Genomic DNA, 19,149 nt, shown 5'->3' on the forward strand with positions numbered 1-19,149 from the left:
TGAGCAAAACACTCGGCGTGTTGTTGACTGACTCGTCTGGTCGGCTCTCCTCAGAGCCCCGCTGCGGCGTGAGCCGTATGTAGATTGATAATCGACAGGGGCAGACGTAATTACACCGCCTTGGAAATTAATGAATGCATTGATCGCCCACTCTAAACATAATCAGCATATTTTTCCTCAAAGCCTGGCGAATCTCGAGCGACGGGGCCTGATTACATCACCGCTCGCCGTGATACTGTGGTTTCCCACACTCGGGCTCCTGAAAAGGGTCTCGCCTAGACTTGCCGAGGGGAAGGGGGTTTTTAAACACTCATGCTGTTGGCACCTTTGAAGTGCCTCTCAGTGTCCAGATGTAAATTCATGCAGGAGGGAGGAATGTGATAAGCTAATGATGTCTTCAGGGACCGGAGTGGATACAACCAGGGGGAGAAACATATCTGCATATCTAAGTGGATGTTTTTTGTTTTTTTTAAAGCCCATCTACTCTCCGTTAGAGTCTGGGGCCTGAGCAGGAGCAGATGGACGGAGCAGGCTTTGAAGTTCTCTGGGGTCATGAGTATCTGTAGTTTTATCATGCCGCACATGCGTGCCGAGTAAATATGCCACACCAAAACACAGGGCAAGGCAGTGGGAATTTCCACTTTGAGATCGGAGTGAGGGTGAATGTGGATGTTTTACCATTTTACTCTGCCTTTCTGGAATGTGGATGGAAAAAATGCCCTGCAAAGGGATCGAATATACCTACATTTTGTCATGTTAAAAAAAAAACCCACACAAATTCCAATGTAGTTTATCGTTTTATGAAGTAGAATGAATATAGAATAAGGCAAATGAAAAGAAAATGCAACTTAAAAATGCACCTGCCTATCTGCTATTTCTCTATTAAATGAAACCCACAGGTCATCAAATGACTTGCTAAATTCCACCTGTGGAGGATTCAGCTCAGGTGGAAGGATGTGTTGACTTGACAACCACTGACTGTGCAAAACGTAACTCTTTGGAAAACATGTAAAAAACAAAAACAAACATGCAATACACCATTATACGCATATCTTGGCATTGATCCGATACCAATGCCAAGATATCTGATACCATATTGTCGATACCGATACTAATATTGATACTTTGACTTTGATATGTCAAACTTCTGACCTCTAGGTGTGTTTGTGATTTTTTTCCTGTGAATAATTTTGTTCCAACATAGGACTAAATATGGGCAAAGTTTATAGGGATATATAAAATATTCTAATAACATGACATGAATTATGTGAATATTTCCTAAATAAAGTGCAACATATTATTTGAAAGCAAATCAAAACAAAATTGTTGAGGTAGATTTGAGAAACTTTAATGCAAAAATAAAAACAATTAAAAGAGGGAATCTCAAACTAAAGAATCGACCTTTCCACGCTAGCATGGATCCAGTATTTATACCAATTTGGTGTCTGTTATTGATATTTTGGTTCATTCCAAATCCATACATCCTGCACACACCACCTTCATGCTCAAGCATGGTGATAGCAGCATTATGCTGTGGGGGTTATTTTTGTCAACATGGAAGCTGCTCAGGAATAATTAATGCAAAGATTCAAGGAGCCTAATCAGGATCTACTAGGATTTGGGCCCCTGAGCAAGAGCCACATTGGGTGTCCTGTAGGTGCAGAAAAAATATTTTACTAAAGGAAATTGCAGCAAATTAATATATCAGTCTTATAAGCTGATAAATGGTAGTTTATATAGTGTAATATCATAAAATATTAAAAACTTGATTGGATGTGAATACTTTTGCAATACAGTGGACAGCATGCAGTCATCAAAGCTTAAAGGAATGAACCAAACAGACACTTCATTAGAATAGTAACTTGTTTTTTTCTTTTTTCTTTTTTTTTTTTAAACCTAAAGCGCTAACACTATTCCAGCCTTTCACACGTAAATGCCGCTCAGCTATTTTGCTTGGCAACAATAAACACAATTAAATTAACGGGCCGTATAATGGCGCCGGTGTGTTTATCCTCACAGGGCCCCTCAGGTAGCTGTAATTTTTATTCTCATTTGCCTGCTTGAAAGAGACATTCCATAATGCAGCAGCGGCCGGGAACGAAGTGCACCGCCGCGAAGCACGTCCATCAAAGGGAAAATAAAAATAGGCCGTTTCCTCTAAATTCATTCAATCAATAATGCATGCCGTGCAGAGAAGCTTGATTTATGAAGGAATTAAACGTTGTGGACTTGGGCTTCGCAACAGCCGTCCGTCCCAGAGACAAGGCAGACGAAATTGGACATGAAGGGAGGGGACATTTGGAACAACCAAATTGTCTCGTGACGGAGCTGACGAGTCGGGCTGTCGCAGCGCGTGCGCGAAATGACAGACGGCGGTTTAAACGGGAGCCTTGTTATTTGCTGCCAGTCTGGTGTTTGATTTATATGTTGAAACGGGTCACTAGAAGTCAAACATTAATATCGCTCGGGAACCGGAGGCACAGATGAAAGGGAAAATGTGCACCTGCTGACCCGTGTGGATCCTGTGACTCCTGTGTGCCTTTCTGACCTCGACCGCCAGACGGGGGGAAAACAAAGAACATGACAGGTTTAATTTTTTTTTTTTTTAAGTAAAACTTGGGCCTTTGAATATTCTTTCATTTGTATTTCATTTCTTTTCTGCCTCAGTGGATATAAATTAAACAGAAACTGCAATAAGATTAAATGGCTTAAGCTGATGTACCTCTGAAATTTGATGCCTGAAATTGCATAATGGCCATAAACTACCGTGCTGCACGACTGAATCGTTTCTCCATAGCCTAAAACAGATAAAGTATATATACTTTCATCGTTCAGTTTTCAGGTTCGCGTTCAACTCAGATTAAGAGTCTGTATATTGTACTTTTAGAGGTAAGTTGGCTAATAAACGCTGAAAAATGTGTAAGCCTGGCTAAGATGGGGATACTGTTTTAACTTCTGTTGCCAGAATTGGTCCCTTTCCACAACCTTAGAAGAGGTGTTGAGATTAAAATGTCTATCGAGCATCTGGTGAAGAGACAACTTCCATCAAACCCAGTAGTCTGTTTTAAAAAAAGAAAAGAAAAGAAATATACCTCTCTGCCCAGGGTAATGTTCTGCCAGGGGGCGGCAATGTTTTGCCACTCTTATATTGTTGTTCTCTCTGTGTCGAGTGTTAAATACTCAACTAGCAGCTAAAGCCATGATTTTACAGATTCACTCTTTTTACTCTCTCTTACTTTGTGCTGCTCTTATCACTCATTCAAAAATCTAAATGACTTAAACAACTGTTTATAAACTATACTTAATCTGAGTACCTTACTATTTTTTTATTTTAAAAAGAGAAATGTTTGCATTACAAGATAGCGGTGGAAATGCAGCATGAAGAGGCACAATCACAGAAAAATCTAACATTTATAAAGTTCCTCTCTACAACAACAGATGAATGGGCAACACTACAGAGTCAAATTCATTCAGACACTGCACGGTGTGATGAAAAATGCTAATATTTTGATCAGAGTCATGCTAGCACCATTAAGTTTTTAAGCTATGTTAACTACCAGCAAATATTTGTCACTCTGATCCATAAATTATAAGATTAAGGCTGAAGCAGTAAATCCCCTGGGTGTTCCAAACAGAGCCGGGGTGTAACTTATAGTTTAATGTTTTTCCATTGGCTTCCTTAAACATTAGCATCTGCGGCCGCAGCCCTGTATGTTTTTAGAAGCTAAAAACGTCCATTTTATAGGTTACAGGTTAATTTTGGTTGCTTTTCCACTGCATTCTCTGTATGAGTAGAACCAGAGGGTGGAATGGACGAGTAGAGGAGATAAAGAGTGCAACAGACACGCGGGACGTCTTAGGATTTGGACAGGTGAAGAAGAGGTTATCGGCTAGATAAGGCATGGAGTTATCGGCTTGTCACAGTTCAAAGTGACCCTGCTTGCATAACAGAACATAGACTGTTCCAACAAACAATTCACCGGACGACTGTCATCAGCATTGAGGCTGTAATTACTTCCTGGTGTTTGACTCGCGCTGGGAACAATTGAAGTAATGACCGAGTCGAATGCGGACTCAATCAGTGGTTATTTTTGTTTCATTTCTAGATGCAAAGCCCAGCATAGCACATCATGTACTCATTTCAACGTTAAAGACGTCCAAACATGTTTGATTAGGGTCAAACGTTACAACCTCAACTCCACCTCTGAGTTTATCTTAGTTGGGGAAAAAAATGTAAAACTTTCATAATTTATTTCCCCATTTGTTTTTTTAAACATTATTTTGAGTGCATGAAAGAGAAAAAAAGAGGGAAGTAGGGTTTTATATGTATTTCATGTTAGTGCTTGTGGCTAAGTGTGCCTTGCTCTAATGAATACGGCTGTGCATGTTTTAGTGGAATTACATTTGTCGCATGACGTCTGAAATGTTGACGTCCAACTACTGAAAATCAGCTGGGACTCCATGAACCATGACTGTAAATCCAACATGGCTGCCACAGTCGAGGAACATTGAAAGTTGGAGCTATTTGCACACACGCTATTAGACGACATCCATTTCCCATAAAATTCAGAGAAATATTTTGACGTTGGTTTGTAACGCTAATTCTATTGGAGCATCCTCTAGCTAGCAATTGTAATAGATTTAAGTTGGGAGTCGTATCACTCCGAGCTGCTTTCTTAAACCAGGCCTATAAACCACAGCAGTGACTTAAGTCCCATTTGCAGGTTATAATTATGAATTGGTGCTACTTTAACACTGTGTTCATTTTTGCTTCAATAAATGACCCAATGATGCTGGAAAAGACGATTGTTGTGGCCCATCACCGAGGCTGCAGCAGCACAGGTGTACCCAATGCTGATGTTGGCGTCCACATTTCTAAAGAAGTATTTTTTTCAAAGAAGCTACATGGCTGATGAGGGAAACACTAGAAAGCTGAATAGATATAATAGCACTTTGCACCAATCTAATGGCTGAATAACCTTAACAGATAAAAAAAAAATTAATATCTTTGTCATTGAGCTCATCTCTCCATTCGTTCAATAATTTGGCAGCAAAAAAAAATTAAAATGTTAATTTTGTTGTTAAATAGTTTGATTAAAATGTTATTAATTGTGATAAATTACAGACCGATTAAAGATTTTAATCGATTCTCATCACTAATAAAACTAAAACAAATTAAACTTCATGTGATATGTTTTCTTTGTGGTCCTATAAAATACTTTGTGACGAGGAAAAAAAATTAGGGAGAGGAGACTGTGCTACTGCCCCTTTAAGCCCTTTCTAAATTCAGGCAGAGAGGATGTATTCAGTTTTCTTTGGGGGGCTGCGGGGGGCACAGAGGAAGAGTCTGCCCATGGCCCGATTCATGCTATTATCACCACTGGATGTAGGGTTAGTGTTAAACGTTAATGCTAAAAAATCTTTAAATTAGTCCTACTGTGAAGGTTGATCCAGATACCCGTGGAAAACTCTGAAAGAACTCAAACGGGTTTCGCTTTTCACTGTTTATGTCGATCAAATCACGAATTAAAACCAAACTTTCAAGCGAGTTTGAGCTAATCATAAAATATCCCCACACAGCGAACAGTGCAGCTGAAGGTTTTAGCCAACAAAATCCACTAATCCAAAGAAATAAAGGAATCTGCTGTGTGGTTATTGTTTTTTTTTTTTTTTCCCCACCGTGGATGTGACTCCAAGTCGAATGCCTGGATTTTGTGCATGAAGCGCAAATGAAAGCCGTGTTATCGCTGCGGGCTGAGGGGGAGGCTGGGCGAATAACGCGCAAGGATCAAGTCTGTTGAGAGGCAAACTATTTTGTGCAGTTTGAGGGGCGGCGGGGAGGATCTGTGGCTTAGAGCCATCACGGAGCTGCTGGAAGGAGAGGCATTCTTCACCGTGAGGAGGGGGCGGAGGGACGGAGGAGAGGAGAGGAGAGGGAGAGGTGAGCGGAGCAGGCACGTCGCACTATCAACTGAATCCATCTTGGAAAACAGCTCGCAGGGAGTCCGAGCTCCGAGTTGCGCAGGCAGAAGAAGACTTGAGCCTCCCGACTTTTTCTTTTCTTTTTTTTTTTTCCTTTTTCTTTTTTAAAAGAAAAAAAACGCACACGGACGGACGGACGGACGCAGCTGGCCACCATGGCCCGCCGGAGCGGATTGGGAGAGTGTGTTCTCGCCGCGCGGAGACGGTGTGTGAGCGGGGAGCCGCGTTCCTCGGTCCCGGTGCGCCGCGGACTGTGCTGAGTGGAAGCGGCGGAGCTCTCACTCTCACTCACACACACGCACACACACACACGCACACCCGGTGAAAAAGTGCGGACGCACGGACGGAGAGAGCGCTCAGGAGACGGAGGGGGACCCATGCGGGATAAAAATGTTACGCTGTTCCGAGGAGTCGTCGGGTCCACGCCGCTGATGGGAACATTTTACGCACGGACACGCAGCGGGACCGCATGAAGGACAGAGGATCGGAGAGAGGGCAAAAGTTAAATGCGGTTGCGGGGTTCGAGATGGACGCGGGGTCGCAAAAGGTACGGAGAATGTCTCATGTTAAAGCGGGAGAGAAATGGAAAGAAATGCATGTGTGGCTCTGGCCTAAATTACATTAGGATCGAAGACTTTTTCAATAATGTATGTGCAAACACACAAAACAACTCAACCTCTTCACAGTCATCTCATTATACACTTTTAAAAAAAAATATTTCCACATTTTTAATTCATGTTAGTTGGATGCCGTGGATTACTGCGCTTTCCGTTTTATTTTCCTCCTTTTTGTGATTTAGAGAAGCTTTTCGCTCTCGATGCACTGCACGCTCTCCTGCCCCCGTCCTTTAGAAATAGTTCATTCAGATGAACAGCCCTTTGAAGTATACCTGATCGCCTTCTTTTTAAACGCCCCTATCCATTTAAAAAGAAAAAAAAACTTTTTCTTTTTTCTTTTTTTTTAAAATTGCGTTTCAGGCGCTAAACCCACTCCTAATCGGATTGTCCTGGTCGCGTATCACCGCGTTCATCTGGTGGTGAGAAACTGTGCTCCCTCGACTGGAAATGAAATTAAAGAAAAGGAGAAAGAGGAGGGGGGAGATTAAAAAAGAAAAGAAAGAGCACCCCCTGACGTGCTGATTCCTGTCTGCATTTGATATGAGATAATTTTGGTGTTTTCCCGTAAACTTGTGCTGCTTTTTGAAGGTTATAATTTGGATTCTTAGTGGCTTGATTCACGCTGCCATAATAATCTTGACGCTGCTGCCTTCTGCTGTAGATTCAGCCGCATTTTATCGCCTCATGCGGTTGCTTATCCTTATCCACCCCCACCGCCACCACCACCCCTGAAGCTTATTTGATTAAATTTAGCTCTTTTCAATTTAGAAAAGTAGATCACAGATGTGTGTCAAAGGATTGTTCCTGTGTCTCTGGCTCCCATCTCCACAACAAGCAAAGGCAGGGTATACTTTTTTTTTGTTGTTGAAGCGTGGCTATATGTTTAATTGGGTTGTGTCGATAAATCCAGCTTAGATGATGATGGGTTCAGGAGAACGAGACAAGATGGTTTGGGAAACTAAGAATCCAGTTTTTGTTCCTGAAGGTTCTACTGACTGAACATTACGGTCCTAGAAAACACAGAAAGTACTATAATTTTGCTTTCTCAAAAAGAATAAATCTAGCATCACTTTTGAGAAAAGCTGTGAAGCTAATGCTAACGTCAATGTTTTTAGCTAACAATTAGCTAAAAACATTGACTGTATTCTGCCTGCTTCCATATAATTTGTTTGTTTTTTTCGACTGAGCCTCCAAAATACGTCATAAGTGTTGCATGTTTTTTTTTTCAATGAGTTATATGTAAGTTCACTCTTTAAAGCACTCACCTTAATGGAGCTTATAAGAATAGTCTATTCTTATAGGCCCTATCTAGGTATTGGTGGCATACTGTAAAACAGCATATACATACATATAATATATATATATATATATATATATATATATATATATATATATATATATATATAAAATGTGAGATATTTTTCATAGCTAATTAGCTATGTATTCTTTTGCTTTCATGTTTAACTAGGGGTAACATGGTGATTTATTCACTTTCTAATCTACTAACCCCATAAAAGAACCTGCAGCATATTTTTCCACTTTTATGTTTTATAATTGTTAGTGTAAAACAAAAAACCGGGATCAGTCAATAAGACTTGATCAGTGCATCCATTGAGCCATCGATCAGTTTTTTTTTTTTTAAATAGATTTCATCCGTTATAGCTGCCAGATGTAATTCACATAAATTTTAATTGGTTAAAGCGTCCTACTGTCCTTTAACTCTGTTTTCCCAACCTGTCTCTTTCTGGCTGCTCCAAACCGAGCAGGAACCCTTCATCTACACTCATGGCCACTGCAGTGCTTAACATTCAACTCCTCGCTCCCACCACTGTGGCCGACTCAGGGAGGGGCTTCGGTCAAAGCTGAAAGCTGCAGATGACGACCACTATCTTTAAATCATGCAAAGATGGAAGAAGAGGTGTTTGATGGCTTATAAAAGTTGGAATAATGGATCCGGAGGGGTGGTAGTGGGGTGGGGGGGTACTCAGTATCTCTCCAATGCTAAGTTATAAGTCTGTATTGTTCATGCATTGCAGCTTGAAGGGGAATATGATTTTTCCAATCCCATTCCAGTTGGCAGGTCGTGTATGTCACTCCGATCCAGAGGGGGAGCCGACATGCAGTGTCTCTATTCCTCGACTGCCTCTGCTTCTCCCACTCCCCACCCACTCACCCCCAATGTCCCCGGCCTTAAATTTGCACGTCATTCCAGTCTGCGCTGGTAATAACAAGCTCCTCTGCGGGCCACCGGCAAAACAGTCGCCTCTGTTTACTGTAAGCAGTCGTGTTTACTCGTGCACCTTTCCGTGCAACGTCTGCTCAAGCAGCTGGAAATAAAGAGAAAATAATAACAATAAAAGCAGGTGCAGCTCTTATTTATCCGTTTTTATCCCCCTCCTCATGTTGTCTTCTTCTCACCAGAAACTGTCTTGTGCATCCATGTTGGCATTTAGAAAGCCGATGTCTTTATTAGCCTTATCTCTTTTTATCATGTTTTCCATTAAGCGGGCCCCGATGTTGCCGAGAAGCCCCCGTGAATCCATGAGTGAGTGTCCTTGCAGTGCTCTATTACCTCCTTTGATAGAGCGCGAGGGGAATAAAAGCCTTCTTTATGTCTGTGAGACCGGATGTGCAAGAGCTGTTCTGAATATTTATCAGACGACTTCTTTTTTTTTTCCCTATATAACATAGTCTGTGTATAATTCCAAACAATATGTGACCTGGGTTGTCTATTCAAGAGACATGGACACATAGATGAAAAAGTGTGTTTGTATGTTAAATAAAGGTACATAAGGCTCGGAAGAAAAAATGAGGTCCCTATTTTTCAAGAACTAACCATTCCTTGAAAAAATAAAAACTTATTTAGCTTCCCTTCATTTTCCCACAGGTCGCTGGATCCAAATGCTGCCCCCTGCGGGCTCTGCGGTGGTCTGGGACCAGCAGTGTGTGACGGACAGGCGAGCAAAGCCTGTGGCGGCCTTCTCCTGCGTGTCTTCAAATTGGCCCTGGCTGAGCTCTTTGTGGAGCAGCGAGTGAAGGGTCCCGCCATTGTTTGACGTCTCAGCATGGATGGAGTCACCACTGCGAATGAGGCCGTTGCTCTTCAGCTGAGGACTAGCATTTACGGGATTACTGTCTTTGTTCCCAACTAACTGTAAATTGTTGCTAGACTCTCCTTTGGTGGACATTTTTGCAGGATCTGGGTTTTTTCTTTTTGTTTTTTTTGTTTTTTTTTGTGGATACGATACATACAATTTATTGCCCTTTTTTGGGGGGGATATACATTTTTTTATTTTTTGGTTTTCCTTTTTTTGGTTTTCCACTATGGAGTTTCTTTCTGGACCGTGGAATAAAGATTGGGCGTCGTTTTTGCAGTTTTGGTTGACTGTCATCCTTAGCCTTCAAATGCAGTTCAGCCCAATTGCTTCTTGCCCCCAAGTGTGCCGTTGTGACAAAGCGTTTATATACTGCAACGAACGCAGCCTGACATCAGTGCCTCTGGGGATAGGGGAGGGCTACAGCATCCTCTTCCTACACAACAACCAGATCAACAATGCCGGCTTCCCTATGGAATTTCACAATCTAGAATCCATAGAAGTTGTTTATCTGTATGGCAACCAGCTGGATGAATTCCCCATAAATCTGCCCAAAAACACAAAAGTCCTGCATCTTCAGGAGAACAACATCCAAACAATCTCCAGAGCAGCCTTGGCTCAGCTGAGTAAACTTGAGGAATTGCACCTTGATGATAACTCCATCTCTACAGTGGGGGTGGAGGAAGGGGCCTTTAGGGAGGCGCAAAGCCTTAAGCTCCTTTTCCTTACCAAGAACCACTTAAGCAGTGTTCCTATTGGTCTTCCTGAGGACCTGAAGGAGCTGCGGTTGGATGAGAACCGCATAGCTGTTATTGCAGAGGAGGCCTTTCAGAATGTGACGCGCCTGCAGCGCCTCCTGCTGGACGGGAACCTACTGACGGACGAGGGCATAGCGCCAGGGACTTTCAGGGACCTGGGCTCTCTCCGAGAACTGGCTCTGGCTAGGAATTCCCTCACCTTTCCCCCACCCCTCTTACCCAGCCAGTCTCTGGTCAAGCTCAGTCTGCAGGAGAACCTGATCGACCAGATCCCTGTGGCGGCCTTTGCCGACCTAAACAGGCTAGAAAGACTGGATATTTCCTCCAACCAGCTGCAGACTCTTACGCAAGGAGTGTTCGATGGCCTGTCGAGCCTGAAGCACCTTGTGGTGCGCAGCAACCCCTGGCGTTGTGACTGCTCTGTCAAATGGGTGGTGGTGTGGCTCAAGTCATTGCCGTCCTCCATCAACGCCAGGGGGTTTGTGTGTAACAGTCCAGAGAAGGTGCGAGGCATGACAATCAGAGAGCTCACGCTGGATATTATTGAGTGCCCTATTTTCCCTGACCAAACACCCTGGCCCACCCTCCGCTCCACACCCCCTCCTCCACCCACCACCACCCCTATCACAACCATGATTTCCACCCTCATCACCACATCTAACCCTTATTACTTTGACTCCCCCTCTCCTCCCTTACCACCCATCCATAATAACCCCCCTGGGCCCCTTCCCCCCTATGAGGATCCCCTTCAGATCTCCTTCCATGTGGTCAACTCCACCAACATCGAGGTGAGCTGGGCGTCCTATTTCACCGTCACAGCTTACAAAGTCACTTGGGTCAAAAGTAGCCAAAGGCAAAACGAAGGGATGCGGGAGAGGACAGTGAGCGGGGATCGGCGCCACCTAAGCCTCACTGACCTCGAGCCCCGCTCGGTGTATCGGATCTGCGTTCACGTTCTGGACACCCTGAACTCCTACCGGCCAGGAGAGGATACTATCTGCTCCGACGCCAGGACCAAGGCGCCCACTTCCACTAAGCCTCCCGGGCGCGAGCAAGCCCCGCAGGACACCCTGAACTCCACGCTGCTCATGGCTGGGATTATAGGCGGAGCGGTCCTCATCATCCTGGTGACGCTGCTGGGCTTGTTCTGCTGGCACATGCACCGGAAGAGCCGGTCGTCCTCGACCAAGTGGAAATACAACCGCGGGCGGAGAAAAGACGACTACTGCGAGGCGGGAACCAAGAAGGACAACTCCATCCTGGAGATGACCGAGACCAGTTTCCAGATAGTGGCTCTGAACAATGAGCAGCTGCTCAAGGGAGACTTCCGGATCCAGCCCATTTACACGCCCAACGGGGGCATTGGATTTAGAGACTGTCACCTCAGCAACAACAGCATAGCCTACTGCAAGAGCAGCAACGTGCCCAGTACAGAGTTCTGCCACACGTGATGCAGTGCTCGGACGGACACGGACCAGAAACAACTGCTTAAATACACACAGTTTGTGTAGATGACATCTAAAAAAAAGAAAAATATACAAAAATTCTAGTGAAATATAACTGTACCATATATATTTCCAAGATCTGTCTACAATGTAATTTATACTGTGGATAATAATGTGGGATTCTCTGCTATCTTTTTTATTCTTAGAAAAAAAAGAGACACAAGTGGGTTTTTTTCTTCTTTATGTTTTTTTTTTTATAACCAGCAGGGTTTTGAAAGTTGTTTCAATGGTCAGTACTGTACATGAACATAGGTTTGTACAATCATGGCACCCTGGGTGTAGCTCCTGACAGACAAATACAGCGTCAGCCTCGGAAACGAACGGGCCGCTCCGGAGGGCTGGGATCCTTTGCTAACCACAGAAACAAAATATGACCTTTTCTGGTTATTATCCTCACAACTCCAAAAACGATTATTCCCTTCCACCCCAGTCACTCCCCGGTAAAACAGAGCAAGGGGAATCGAAGCACTGCTGATTAGTGTTGTAAACTATATATAATTATATATATATATTTTTTTATCTAAGTGCACTTTCTTATTGACAGCAGCCAGGCAGGAAGTGAGCAGAGGTGATGGAACTGTGGATAGAGAATGTCAAACTTGAGTATTTGTTGAAATTTTCCCAAAAGTGCCACACGATAATAAAAAGCGTCTTTGTTCTGTTGCTTCACAGAGGAGGTTAGAGTAGTCTTAGTGCAGCTTTCAGCAAAAATAATTAATGTGGGCTTAGAAGCAACAAAGGATTGTTGTCTCTAATGAGGAGACTTGAAGCTCCTTTCTAATTGTAACGTGCTCTTATCCCGTCTTTTTCTTGGCCTAATCTTTTGGCCACAAGGGGGCAGGTTTTCCTTCAACTGTGTGCGTGGGGCCAAGTAATGGTAGAGAGGCCAGAGAGATCGCTTTACCTCCATCGTTCTCCCCAGAGCCTTTTGCCCAGACAGCATTACTCACACTCAAGCAGCATAGTCATGCTCATCGAGCTACTTAATGACACGGAAGTGTTTAAAACTAACAGTGTTTTCAGTGTTTGGTGGCTAAATGATATGGATTTTCAGCTGCGGCATAAAGATTCCTCTGAGATTGGAGCAAGACAGAAAGAAAGAAAGGGGGGGGGGAGAGTGATGAATCTGGAGACGGCTCACACATAACGCTAATTATACACCCACATATTTCATCCTTGTCCCGGCGTTTATTAGACATAGTGATGAATTAGAAAATGACTTTGAGATCACACCCCGCCCATGATCACGCCAAGCTCTTTGCCTAGCTCATCATTATTTATCTCTTTGTCCCCTCCCCCCCCCTCGCCAGGCGCCTTATTTCATTTCCAGGTTTGCCCGTCTCAAACGTTTGTACCTGCTCTCTTTAGGGCGGCAGTAGCTGTAAGGATGATTCACACTCTGTCCAAGCTGATTTACCCTTCATTTCTAGGCTGCATGCTCTTGATCCCTGCATGGGCTCAATTAAAACGCTCTTCCTGCCCTTCGGCTCAGACGCTGCGGCAGCAGCAGCAGCAGCTCTTCAGCGTGTGAGAGGTCTCCATTTATGCACTTCTCAGGACTCTATTTGATCTGACACAATTTGATTTTAAGGCGGCCAAGCTTAAAGAATTCCCACCCACCTCTCTCCTCGTAATCCTACCAAAAAAGGAAGAAAAATATGTCAACCTTATTTTCACTTGGCCGCATGAAGCCCGCTCCAGATGAAACGGTCTTTAGCTCTTTGCGAGGCTCCACAGACGTTTGTGTTCCAGCCTGTTTTAGACGGTAGGAAACGTTGAGAGCGGAAAACGTTCCAGGGATTTTTTTCTTTTCCAAAGTCTCAAAATTAGTTGCGTTTGATTTTAATTCCAGCCATGATCACTTGTCATAAAGCGTCCCAAACCCTACTGCAAAGCATAGAAACAGTAAATACACAGTATGATAAAACTGACAATTGGCAAGTTATGACCGTCTTTCTATTTGTTAAGTTAATTTCTTAAGAGTGACGAGTCCATTTCCATCAGAAAGGATTAGATTTTTTTTAAAAACACCATCAAGTTGTAACACCAGCAGCATTTAAAATCTAATTTAAAGTAGTTACTATGCAACCACTATTGTCAAAACAAAAAATTAAAAGATTATTACAACCTCACAATTTTCAAGTCGGAATTACAAGTCGGTTGCTTTTTTTTCATGACAAATGATTTGCTTTGATTATTCGATTTTACAGTAACACGTCTCAAGAACACCTGATCATTTTTCCTGATAATCCAACCAAACAACAGGAGAAAAATCTGCAGCGCTAATTTCCTACCGGATGCGTGAAGCTCCCTCTAGAAGATTCACTTTATTTCTTGGAACAAATTTTAGGTGTAGGTGAACAATTGAAGCAGAAAAAAAATAACAGACTTGTTCCAGATCACAGAGATAATCAGTGGAAGTATTTATCCTCAGTTTTGCAAAGTTAGCTTCACTTGTCTGTAATTCCAGCAGCAGCACCGGTTATGTTTTTAGCAAATTATATTTTGCACATATCAAGTTATTTTCTGTGTCAGCCCTGGTAGATTTATATGTTAAATCAGATTTAAAGCCTGACGGGAAACGAAACAGACGCCTTAGGAGAACAAAATTACAGAAGAGGAGTATCAACTTTGGAAAAGACAAAATGGGTCAGCTGGTTTCATTGTTTTATGGAAAAATCAATAATTGGTGAAAAAATCCTTTATTTTTACAGTGTAGCCGTCAAACCCTTTTTCTAAATACTGACTAACTTTTTCCAATGTTTCCCCTGGAAAAGGCTTTTTGCTAATTGCATCACATCTTTGTTAACAATGTTCCAGTCGCAAATCATAAACCAGAAGCATTAGCCAATTGCTATGTTGGTGGACCAGATTATAGTTTTAGCAACACAAGCCAGTTAGATCATATTTTATGGCTCCAAACACCAAAAGGAACATTTTCACAAAAAATATACCTCACAGCAGATACTGATGTTGGAGCTGATATGATAAAATACAGCCAGTTACTGCAACTTTCGCTGTTTTTCTTTCACATATTCAGTGGGAGCTGTTAATGAAAACTAGCTTAGCGAGTCACAAATGTTAGAAATGGGCAAGAGGTTAAATTTGAAAAGAAAATGATTCTCTCTCGCTGATTTGTAGATAAATACTTGCTGTTTTGTGTGTGTTTCGAGTTAAACCAACTGGCTGCTTGCCATTCAGAAATAATGAGTTATTAGTTTGGTCATTAGTATGGGTGTGAGGTGTGTTATTTCAACTTTTCCTTTAAATATAACATAGTCAACGGTTCTGTATGAAATAAAATACCTAAAATAAAAAAACTGTGAGGTAATCCATTCTAAAATCAAAATGGTAAATTCTTGCTATATTTCATTTTTCTTTGTATAACCTGCCAGTTCAGCTACTTTTTCATAAACCCCAAAAAAAAAGAGAAAGTAATCAATAAGGAAAATAGACATTTCTATATTGTCTCCATACCAGTATCACAGGATATGACCCTCACTTGAACTAATTTTTAATTCCCTCAATCCTCAAACAAAATCTAGCAAAATAGTATGAAAGCACATGTTGGTTGTTGCTTTCATTGGCCAAATATGTGGGAATTCTTAGGTTTGATATGTTAAAAGACTGTTTTAAAAAAAATCTAATTATTCAGTGAACTCTTGTGGTAACTTAGAGTAAAGTTGAAAAGTTTTTTTTTCAGTAACTCAGTTCACAAAGTGAAACCCATTAAACATTAATTAAGGAAAACATTTTCAGATTTCAAGGTTCATAGTTCAGAAATGTGCCTCATACCTGCTTAAAGCTTATTTTTAAAACATACTTTTAATCTGACGAACGACCATCATTGGATGCATATTCTAATTTATTGAATATAGCTGGCATCTGGAGCCAAGGAAGGCAAAATAGTGTGATTCTAATATTAAAATGAATTTGTTTTAAGTATTAAAAAGGGGGGAAAAAAGCTATTTTCAAAATATGTCACTGTTGTCATAATTTAATATCCACTTTTAGCTCACCAACTACACTATAAAGAAAAAAAACATCTCTAGTTTATGGTTAAATACAGGTATTTTACTGTAAATTAGAGATGTTCTTTCACAGGTATATTTTTACAGTATTGCCTGCCTACCCAATTGATAGTTTGAAGTCACAAGTTTCTGCTGCTGTTATTTTGTGGGCTGGAAGGTGAAAAGTTTGGGAATTGGTTCTCTGAGCAAATATTGTCCACGTCGGACGCGATTAGATGGGTTTATCATTAACTTCTGTGGTTACCAAAGCCTCCCCGATTTTTATTTCACCATTTTTCTACTAATACCTATATATCCTCTCGCCCTGCTCACAATGTCCGACGACACCGACCGGATTTGTCCTGGGACTCGCTGAGCACCTGACAGGTTTCCCGTTTTTCGTCCTCTAGGTGCCGTTCCTGCTGAACTCTCCCACGCAGTGACACGCTACCATGAACTTTTGTTTGTTCCCCCCACCCCCGCCTTTTCAAAGACAGAAGCCCCATTTTAAAGCCACATGCTGGTCAAACAAGTCAGGTCAAAACATTGCCACATAGTATCTGACCTGTCTGTGAATGTTTAACGGAGACGGATATTTGCCTTACCTTTATTTTGCTAGCTACAGAGAGCTAACGGGGTGAAAGATGGGAAGAGACATCAACAGGAAAAGCTGAAAGGAAAGCACATTTCTTACAGATCCCTAACAGGCAAACAAACTGTTAGCATCAAGCGAACTAGCTAACCGAAGACGGTTCATCCAACATTTTGTGCCAAAAAAAAAAAAACTGAGCCTGAGCAGGCAGCGGTGGAGCTTTGGTTGTTTTGTGGTTTGCGTTTCTCTTAACGTGTCAGGACCAACAGCAGATCAGAAAACCTTCCTGTGGCTCACAGCGTTCCCTTTTTGTGTGTGCGAGAGCGCCGAGAAGCCAACAGGCACAATTTGGTCAGAAACCAGGAATGAAAAACAACAACAAACAAGAGATGATTGGATTTCTGTTGTAAAATACAAATAAAATTAAGATACAAACTTTTACTTTTTCTTGCAGCCCTCAGCAGATGATAGAAATCTGAATGTTTCTTTGTATCATACAAACAAACTCACAGGCAAAGAGAGACACATCTGCAACCATTTTTATCTCAACAGTCGGGGTTTCTGCTACTTTTGTGTACCTCAAAGGAGTTATGCTGCTTTTTTTTTTTTTTTTTGGACCAGAGATGAAATACAGTTGAATAAAAGCATATGAAATAAACACAAATAAAATAAAGTTTTAAGGCGTCGAGGAAAAGATGATTGTTTTTGTCACATATTTTAGAGGCTGTGATGGAGCGAAAGTGAGATGTAAGAGAGTCAGAACACGAGAAAGCAAGCTAATTGTTTTCCGGGGGGGGGAGGGGAGTCGTTTTTTTTTGTTTGTTTTGTTTTTTTTGGGCCTGTGCATGTTTGGTAAATGAATGTTCCCATCATAAAACAGTAATGACAAAAAATACATCACTTGATCATTTTAGTTTTAAAATGTGAAATATTCCATTTTGGGGGTCAAAAATGGATGAGTAGAAATTTGGATTTAGCTTACTTTAAGAAATGTACTAGAGCTACAAGTTAAGTATGTTGGTTCTGCTCTTGGCAAGTCAAATCTTCTCTGTCATAGAAAATGAAACAAGTGAAAAATGATGGTTGAAATGATCAAATTTTCAGTGTAGAAAAGCAAACAATTTTATTTTTATTTTTTTATATTGGCGCTTGTGACCTTAGGAGGCACCGTGTCTGATGTCACAAATATTTTTCACCACAATAATGAACAAGACCATACAAAGTGAAAACCTCTACAGTTTGAATACGTCTGGAGAACGACAATAATAGATTTAAACAAAAAAAACCTCTGAAGCATTTTCTGCTGTAACTTCAGATATAGATGCTGTTTTTTTGTTTCCATTTACCAGTGAATTTTTATTATTTTATATATTTAAGAAATATGTGTTCTTGTCCTTCCTTGACCCCAAAAAGAGTGACTGCCTGCGTTTCAATTTAATATTCTACATTTAAAAATGCAAACAAAAACTTTTTTTTTTTTTTTTTTTTTTTTTTTTTTAGTTTTTCATTATTTCCAAAGACAAAATCCAAACATTAAGACACATGTGAACCTTTGTACCATTTGTTTTTACATGGTGGGGGGAAAAAATAATTTACATTTCTTTTCCATCATATTTTAATCACATAAAAAAATCTGTATTTTAAATTGAACATTAATTAAAACCTCTCAATAATTTAGTTTTTAATCGCTGTTTCTGTGAAAATTCAACATCCAAAACATGGAGAGACTGTTCACATTAAAGCGTTTTTTTATTTTATTTTTATTTTTTTTCTAATTCAGACAAACACACGACTCTGGATTCATGTCATCTTTTCGTCATACTGACCAAACCTGTCCTTTAAACTATTAAGGGCATTCTTCAGTTCTTTTTGTTGTTTTGCATGTACTGTATTTAGCTTCATAGCCTTTCATTTTGTTCACACACCAGGTTTTGGACTGGCCTTCTCTTCCTCTCCGTCTCTCTGTTTAAGGAAATCCCCAGAGGTGGTTGCGCTGCAGTGTGAGCGAGCGTACGCAGAACGCTTCATGTGGTTTGGAGGACGCAGGCTGGAAAAAAAAAAAAAAAAACAAACTTTTTTTTTTTTTTTTGCAGTGCATGTAAAATGGCTACGTTCGGAATACCGGCTTCTCATTTAGACGCGGCAGTGTTACATTAGCCATCCACACCGAGACATTTTTAGGAACCAAAGTTTAATTTTTTTTTTTTCTCATGATGAAATATTGATGTTGTTCCATGTATGTGCCTTGAGGTTGAACTTACAATGTAAAGTCCTTGAAACCTTTAAATGTTTTTGCACAAACTGTAAATACTTAAGTGAAGCTTTTTGAGAAATAAAAAGAGCCATTGGATTTAAACGAACACTTTTTTTTTTTTTTTTCTTGTGAAGTCACCCGGCATTCTTGGTTTTACACAGAAGCTGGCTAAATTTATTCTGGGTCAGACAGTCGTAATTCTGGGTCAAAGATTTCTGGCTCTGCCCCCACCTGGCCCAGCTATATGGGAAGTGGCTGACATGGTAGCGTAGCCGCCGCGGCTCGGCAGTGAGCTGGGGGGGAAATCCAGGATTTGACTCGTATGGCACTAGTTTA

The 19,149-nt window shown here is 41.3% G+C and overlaps 1 protein-coding gene across 2 annotated transcripts in view; it reads left to right on the plus strand.

The window, feature by feature from the left end:
• The window catches only part of flrt2 (fibronectin leucine rich transmembrane protein 2), a 57,658-nt gene extending 38,739 nt beyond the window's left edge, over positions 1-18,919 (plus strand). Inside the window, exons 1-2 of one of the 2 annotated variants that reach the window (XM_014991044.2) lie at positions 5,323-6,529; positions 9,487-18,919. In XM_014991044.2, coding sequence (XP_014846530.1) covers positions 9,924-11,903 — 1,980 coding nt within the window. In that variant the 5' untranslated portion in view covers positions 5,323-6,529; positions 9,487-9,923 and the 3' untranslated portion in view covers positions 11,904-18,919. Of the gene's footprint in view, positions 1-5,322; positions 6,530-9,486 lie in introns of those variants that run through there. The other variant, XM_088001805.1, reaches the window with a different exon arrangement.
• Positions 18,920-19,149: the final 230 nt, after the last annotated feature.

Source organism: Poecilia mexicana, unplaced genomic scaffold (genome assembly GCF_051168715.1).
Source record: "Poecilia mexicana isolate PSO_F unplaced genomic scaffold, ASM5116871v1 scaffold_21, whole genome shotgun sequence".
NCBI lineage: Eukaryota > Metazoa > Chordata > Actinopteri > Cyprinodontiformes > Poeciliidae > Poecilia > Poecilia mexicana.